This window comes from Pteropus alecto, unplaced genomic scaffold, assembly GCF_000325575.1.
Source record: "Pteropus alecto unplaced genomic scaffold, ASM32557v1 scaffold125, whole genome shotgun sequence".
NCBI classification, from domain to species: domain Eukaryota; kingdom Metazoa; phylum Chordata; class Mammalia; order Chiroptera; family Pteropodidae; genus Pteropus; species Pteropus alecto.
The window spans coordinates 8,957,833-8,965,969 of NW_006436888.1; the positions used below are offsets into that span (position 1 = coordinate 8,957,833).

At 51.9% G+C, this 8,137-nt stretch overlaps 1 protein-coding gene across 1 annotated transcript in view; it reads left to right on the forward strand.

Annotated features, from left to right (window-relative positions):
* NPHP4 (nephrocystin 4) overlaps positions 1-8,137 on the forward strand; it is a 95,568-nt gene that overhangs the window by 66,107 nt on the left and 21,324 nt on the right. Inside the window, exons 15-18 of the mRNA XM_025048588.1 lie at positions 5-116; positions 263-454; positions 886-1,073; positions 7,510-7,670. Of these exons, the coding sequence (XP_024904356.1) occupies positions 5-116; positions 263-454; positions 886-1,073; positions 7,510-7,670 (653 nt within the window). The remainder of the gene's footprint in view (positions 1-4; positions 117-262; positions 455-885; positions 1,074-7,509; positions 7,671-8,137) is intronic.

Here is an 8,137-nt window from a genome sequence, read left to right on the forward strand (position 1 = left end):
GAAGCCGACCTGAGCCAGCTGCCCGTGGTCCCGGGACCGGCCGTTGCTGAACAGCTGCAGGAGCTGCCGTTCACACCCATGCACGCCCCGATCGTCGTGGGAGCCCAGGCCAGGAGGTGCGGGGTGGGCCTGGGAGGGAGCAAGCCCCTTGGGCTCCCTGAGCAGCTGCTTTCCCCTCCCCGCCGAGAGGTGGATTCCCAGGCCCCGCCTCTCCGCGTCCCTTTCCGGAGTCTGGCTCAGGTAGGTGGTCTTCCCGCTGCAGCTCCGGAGGTAAGCTCTCGCGGGCCTCGCTGGCGCGCCTGCAGTCCTCCGGCTTTCCCGAGATCCTGGATGCTGAGCAGCGCCCAGTCGAGGCTGTGAATCCTACAGATCCCGTACAGTTCAACCCTCAGAAGGAGGAATCAGATCGTCTACAGAGCAACGAAATCGTGCTGCAATTTCTTGCCTTCAGCAGGTGAATTCTTGAACATTCTGTGTTGCTCTTTACCTGGCTTTTGCATTTCCCGCATTGAAGCGAAATTCCTGAGTGATGCTGACCTGGCAGCACTCTCTGCGTTCGGGTCTCGTTAGATTCAGGGATGCCATCTGCTTTTGCTTTGCTTCGGGTGGGAGCCATTTACAGCCATTTCTGAACGCTGTGAAACCTGCGTTGCCTGGTCTTTATGGTCCTTAATTACAATGCGGACAGCGTGTTGCTGCCCAGCTCTCAGGTGTCGGTGTGCCTCCGAGAGCAGGGTCTCCGGCCACACCTGAAAGGGGGTCGATGTCCAGTGGGCTCCCCAAGGTCACAGGAGAGCTGCTGGTCGGGGAGGCGGTGGCGGGGCGCCTGTGGCACGCGGCTCTCCGCTGCGGCGCTCGGTTGATTCGGAGCTTCGTTGGGTTCAGGGAGCCCCGGGACGACCAGGGAGCGCCGTGGCCGAGGACTGTGTACTTCACCTTCCAGTTCTACCGCTTCCCGCCCGTGACCACGCCACGACTGCAGCTGGTCCAGCTGGACGAGGCTGGGCAGAGCGGCTCCGGCTCCCTGTCGCACGCCCTCGTCCCGCTTGGGGCAGGTGGCTCCCCGGATGCCGGTGAGTGTGCACGCCTGGCGCACGGGGGGCCCCTCGCCGGGCGCTCTCTGTCAATTTCATTGTGAAAATACATTGTGCGATGAAACGTTTCAAACAGAATTTGAGAGGACCCTGTCATTAGCCAGCTGCTGCCACTCAGCTCCCACCGTTACCAGCTGTATCCCCTCCCCGCCCAGATTCCTTCCCGGCCCAGGACCGGGTGGAAGCGCATCCCAGACACCGTATGATTTCATCTGTAAACGTTTCCTCTTGTTTATCTGAAAAACCAATGAGTTTTCTTAGAAAACAAGCTCAACAATGTTATCCCACCGCAAAATTAGTCGTCATTTCTTAACGCCGGCGGATACCCAGCCAGTCCGGACATCTTCCCGGCGCCGTCAGAAGGCCCGCGCGTGGCAACGTGGCCCTCACGTCACCCTGTCTGCGGTGCCACCACCATCCCTGGTCTCCGCTTTTCGTTTTGTTTGTTGAAGTGGCCGCGCTGCTCGTCCCCTAGAGCCCCCCGCAGTCTGCACTTTGGTTTTGCATCCCGGTGGGGACTCGTACGGCGTCCCTCCGTCCCCCGCTCTCCTGTGAATTGGGAGCTGGGGTGCGGTGCACGATCCAACGTGTGCTTTTCGTTTGGGGCAGGAGTTCTCCGTGGCCAGGCGGCCACGCAGCTTCTCTCCAGCACTGGCGCCGGCTCCCGCCGTGTGTGCTGTGTCAGGGGCCGTTAGGGCTGTCGCCGATGGGGCGATTCCTTCACCCGGAGTTGCATGGCGGCAATATCTTGTTCTAGACGCCGCCTTTGCTCTCAGCTGGAATGTTCCGGAATGAGATACTTTCCCTCACCAACCACTCGCTTACCTTGAGGTGCAGTCACATAAGAAAGGCAGCGAAATGCTTGAGTCTTCCCTTTTGTTTACTAATTTTCGAAACAATGAGACATTTCCCAGCATCCTTTGGGGCGGGACCAGTGGCTTTTTTCTTTTTCCTGTGTTGTTATAAACTGATGGATCTAAATGGCGGCGGATTGAAACGTACCAAATATGTTGATTTTTTTTCGATGGTCAATTGACCCATCTTTGGCCAGTTTCACGGCTTGTAAAGGATGAGCTGGGACATGAACAGTAATAGGCGGAAAAAGACATAGCAAAATATGAAATGAAAGTGGTTTAACAATTAACATCAGACCAGAGAGACCAAAGGCAATCGCCGTGCTGGAGCAAGGAAGCTCCTTAAGAATCAAGAGCCTAAATCACTGGGAAAACAAGCAGTTCTGCATCTGTCACGTTCTAACACACATGGCCTCAAAACATAAAGGAAAAATTGACAGGCTTTATAAGGGGAAATCGACATACTCTCAGGAAATGGATCGATCAAGCAGAAAAAGTTAATAAGTATATTAAGATGCAATTCAAAAAGATCTTATAAGAACTTGTACAGCTAATTTAGAGAACATGCATTATTTTCAAGCATACTTTGAAACTTAGAAAAACCGCTCCTTCAAATATCCACGTTTATATTTTAGGCCACCAAGCAGGTATCAGCATGTACCAAGTAGCCCGTATCAAGTCTGATTTTATGGCATTCTATGACATAGCAGCACGAGGACAGAAATCAATCACTGTCCCCCACCCCCAAAGCCTGCAAACTTCTGGGCGTTTTGAATTTAAAAACATATTTATAATTATTCCATAGGTCAATTAAGAAGTCAAAATAGAAATGACTATTTAAAACCGAATAACAAAATAGCATCGCATATCAAAGCTAACAAGATGCAAGTAAAATGGTAATTACAGGGAAATTTACAGCTTTAAATGCTTATATTGGAAGAGAAGAAAGTGTCTGCTGAAATGCTGATCTAATTGTTCAGCTCAAGAGGTTTGACGAAAAAACCGGAACAAACCTAATAAATGTAGGAGGAGAGGAGTTTTCAAATGACCATAAATGCTGACGGAACACACCATAGAAGGGGCCAGCCAAATCGTTGGGCACGAGGTGTCGCAGCTACAGCACGTGCCATTCCTGCCCCTGCCCAAGGTCAGAGGTCAGGCTCAGTCGAGAGTCAGCTGTGGCGGGCATGCGGCCCCTCTGGCAGCCAGCGTGCTTGCTGGCGCTCACCTCTGATCCGCGGACTCGCCTGCAGGCAGCGTGGGGCTGGACAGCCGTGGCCCGCCTTGGACCCTGGGCAGAGCTGTGGTCCCGCATCCTCTCTTCCTGTGGGCAAACTTGAAAAGAAGAGATAGGGAAGGGGCAAGCCGCCCCAGGCGGTGAGCTGCCTTCCCATGGGGCGAAGCGCGTGCCGGGCGGGTGGCGGGCGCAGGAGGGCCCTCTGCACCGAAGCCCGTCGCCTGGGATGGTCGTCCTCCTGCCGCGTGCCCGGCTTGTGTGCTTGCGACTCTCCGGGCCTGCTCACGGAGTTACGGCCAGCCGCGGTGTGGCCCTGCTCCCGGAGTCGGGGCGAAGGGGAGACCAGTCACCACCTTTCAGCCTCCTGGGACCGCTGCTCTCAGACCCCCTGTCCATCACTGATCCTGCCGAGACCCGCGGTGGCCAGTTTCGTTTATGTCCCCAGAAGGCTCTGAAATGGACAAGAACGAGGCATCGATTTCAAGGCTCCTCTGCACCTCCCCATGGCCGATAGCTCATTCTGGCTCATTTCGCATTCTCAGTCCTACCCATCACTGCCCAGCAGAGCCCCCGGGGTCCTGCAGTGAGGCCGTGTGCCAGGGCTAAGGTAATGCAGTAGAAAGCCAACCACCGAGAGAGGCTCCTGCTTTGAATACGAACTCCTGTCTATTATGAATTTCCCAGGGAGAGATTAGTCCCCAAATCAAATTCCCTTGCCCGTTGAAGTCCAGAGAAATTTACCGAATTGAATTTTCTTGTCATTATGAATTAAAATTCAAAGTCCCAAATCCTTAAGTTAAAGTCCAAAAGGAAGTTCTTTGCAGTTTCTCACACAACCGAGTCTCCATGAAGGGTCCCTCTGCCTGGCAGACCCAGCTTCCTGCACAGCCTCATCTAAAAGATGTTTGTTTTCTTAATGAAATATCACATGCATACAACAAAGCGTACAGTTCCATGAATTTTTAAAAATTAATAGATTTTATTTTTAGAGCAGTTTTACAGAGAAATCGAGCCGATAGTGGAGTTCTCTTATGCCCGCCTTCCCATCCTACGTTAGTATTCTGGGCGTGTTTGTTACAGTTGATGAACCAACACCAATACATTGTTATTAATTAGAGCTCATAGTTTACATGAAGGTTACTCTTGGTGTTATACATTCTATAGATTTTGACAAATGCATAACATCCCGTATCTACAATTACAGTGTATCTACTACTACAGTGTATCTACTACTACAGTGTATATCATACATCATACATTACAGCATATCTGCCATTACAGTATCATTCGGAATAACTCACAACCCTAAATGTCCCTTGTGCTCCATCTGTTCATCCCTCCCTCCTTCCTGAACCCCTGATCTTCTTACCAGGATGTCACACAGTCAGAATTATATAGTATATGCTTTTTCAGACTGTTGTCTTTAACTTAGGAATATGTGTTGGAGATTCCTCTGTGTCTTTCCATCGCTTGACAGCTCATTTCTTTTTAGTGCTGAATTAAATTGCATTGTCTGGATGGACCACAGTTTATTTATCCATCACCCACTGAAGGGCTCTTGGTCGCTTTCAGTTTGGGGCAGTTATGAAGAAAGCTGCCGCAAGCATTCTTGTGTAGATCTTCGTGTGGATAAATTTTCGGCCCAGTTTGGTAAACCCCGAGGAGCTTGGTTGCGGATCCTTTGTAAGAGCATGTTGACTTTTGTGAGAATCCGCCCGGCTGCCTTCCAAGGTGGCTGCCTGTCGTGCGTTCCCAGCAGCGGTGAGCGGGATTCCTGCCACTCCATGTCCTTGCCGGCACCTGCGGTCATCAGTGTCCGGATTTTAGCTGTGCCAATCAGTATACACTAGGACCTCATTGTTGTTTTCATTGCTATCTGTATATCTTCTTTGGTGAGTTATTTGTTCAGATCTTTAGCCCATTTTTTAAGTTGGGTCGGTTGTGTTACTGTTATGTTTTAAGGGTTTTTTATGTATTTTGGATACGAGTCCTTTATCAGGTATACGAATATTTCCTTCTAGTCTGTGGCCTATCTTTTATTCTTTTAGCAGTGTCTTTTACACAGCACAAGTTTTTTATTTTAATGACATCCAGCTTATCAATTATTTCTTTTACGAATCGTGCTTTTTGTGTTGTAGCTAAAAAAGTCGTCACCAGACCTGAGAAGAGGGTTCTGGTGAGTTCACAGGTGAACGTGGGGGGCAAGCCCTCGTGGCTGGAGCTGTCCTCTCTGGGGACAGGGACGTCTTCCCATTCGCTCATCTTGCTTCCCTGTCCTTCTGAAGGCACAAAAACGTACCTCTTACAGGTTTGGCTGTTTTCTAACCAATTAAATTTTGTGTCTATCTTTGTTTTCACCTTCCTTCTATTTTCTTTTCGGTATTCTTTATTGTTATTTTCCTAATTTGTTTGAGTTGGAGTTGCTTTATTCATTTATTTTAATTCTTTTGTTTTTATGGCTATTAAATATTCAAGTCTGTGAATTTCCCTTTGATTACTGCTTTATGTTTTGGTGATTCTGATAAGTAGTAGTTTGATTATATTCTAGACAGTCTGTTTTGATTGTGTTCTTCTTTTGATATGGAATTATTTAAGAATAAGTTGTAAATTTGGTTTAAAAATTTTCTCCTAATTTCTAGTTTATTACATTGTCATCAGGCAACATTGTTTGTATCATTTCTACTTTATAGAGCATATTTAAGTTTTCTTTGCAGTATAACATACAGTCAATGTTTATTAATGCTCCCAATTTATAAACATTGACTGTATGTTATACTGCAAAGAAAACTTACTTGAGAAGACGTATTCTCTATTGCTGGGGTGCAGTGTTACGTGTATGGGCTCTGTCTTCTGGATTAACCAGTTTGGTCTTCTGTATCCTTATGTATCATCCACTTGTCCTGCCTTGGAAGGAGAGTGGTTCGTCTCTGTCCTTACGTGTTTTCACCTGTTTCTCCTTCCCTCGCTGCTTCTCTGCGTTGTTACTTGGCGCATGGATGTTCGTAGCTGTCTCATGGGCATCATGGACGGCGGACTTTAGCATTGCGAAGTGTTTGCCCTGGCGGGGGTTGTGGACGCGTTTGTGAGTGGCGAAGGAGAGGGGACCACGAGAGGGAGGGACGAGGACTATCCGGCCAGAGCGGGAGGTTCTCCGGACTTGGATGTGGGAGCGAGGCTCGCCTGCAGTGCAGTGAGGACCCCAGCTGGGGGAGCAGTGTGTGTGCGGGGTGGGTCGGGGGGAGGTGCCATGCCCCTAGGAGTCCATCTCGGTTGAGCTGGTAGTCGGTGTCATTGCAGACCTTTGAATGGGGTAGAGATGATGTAGGGGTCCCTTTGTGGGTGCTCTGGCAGTGGTGTGGGAAGGACCGCGGGGAGCTTGGACCTCAGGGCAGGCCTCCGAGGAGCTGCTTGTCTGAGACAGACAGGCGTGAAGGGACCTACGTCTGCAGTAGGGAAGAGCTGGGAGGCTCCAGCAGGAGACGCCCGAGACCAGGACGTAGCTCACGCAGCGCACGCCTCCTCCAGAACGCGCAGCGCACTGGCCGCTCCGGACGCAGCATGTCACCCCCGAGACCCTGCGCTCCACCAGGGAGGCACCCCTCCCCCTTCTCCCACGTTACCCCGAGCGGGGCCTGGCACATGGTGGGGGCACAGTCACTATTTGCTGAATGCGAACTGTGATTGTATCGAAAAGACCTGGCAGGCGATGGGGTGCGGTAACATGGAGCAGTGACGAGGGAGCGGGAGGGGCTGCTCCGCTGGGACGTCTGGGCCGACACAAGCTGCCGGCTCGGGGAGAAGGCAGAGGGTCCCGCTGGGATGTGCCGCGTTCAGGTGCAGGTAGAACTCTGGGTCAAGGGCCAGCAGCGGCGGGTCTGTGCTTCTGGGAGACGTTGGACGTAGGGTGTGGAGAGCGCCCAGGGGTCTCCTTGGAGGCCTGTGCCGAGCTCTGCTGTATGCTGGGACCGTGCTGGCTTTGACGGATGTCCACCAGTGTCTCCTTAAACCCCGTGTGTGCAGCAGAATGTACTCCAGGGCCAGCCCAGTGGGGCCTCGTCCGTGTCCAGCACGGACCGTTTCCCGAGGACTTGGTGAAAACCGTATATCTCATTTTGGGAAGAGTTTAATGGGGAGAAGTGGGGTCTTCTGACACCACTGTTAATTCCATCAATCTGGATATTTCGTGATATTTTGATGAACGTGTTTATTAAACTGTAGCTGTGACGGAACAGAAGTTAGGAGCAGCAGCCAGACAGAGACCTCTTTGAAGTGTGAGGACGGTGACCGTCCAGTGACTGCGGACTCACTCGGCTCTCCTCGACAGGGCCCCCCGGCTTCCAGCTGCGGTACCTGGTGGGCCCCGGCTTCCTGAAGCCTGGGGAGCGGCGCTGGTTCACCCGCTACCTGGCCGTGCAGAGCCTGCAGGTGGACGTCTGGGACGGAGACTCTCTGCTTCTCATCGGATCGGCCGCCGTGCACTTGAAGGTACTGGGTCCCTGCAGGCCCTCCTCGTCAGGGCGCAGTGTCCCCCTAAGAGGCCCTGTCTGCTTATGGGGCTGGCCATGGCCCAGCGCAGGGCTGTGGTCCTGCTTTCTCACTCACAAATTAAAAACGCCACCAGGTTCCCTTATTCCCAAAAGACAACGATTTTCACGAAAGCTACGTTCTGTAATGTTGGGTTATGTTCGCTCAGTGTCGGTTCTTCTGCAGATCGACCAGGTGACTTCTGTCATCTTCCGCCCCTTCCCCGGGGAGGCTACAAGGCCCCTGAGAGCAGCTCCAGGCCGGCCATGTTCCTGAGGCCCATGTTCCTGAGGGCCTGGCCTGTCCGAGGGATGCCTTCGGCGTGCGAGGGAGGGGTCAGGGTGTGACAGTGTGACCTCGCGCCCATCGTTCAGGGCGTGAGCAGTGCTTTTCTAGTTCTGGTCAGAGCTGGGATCCAGTTCTTTCCC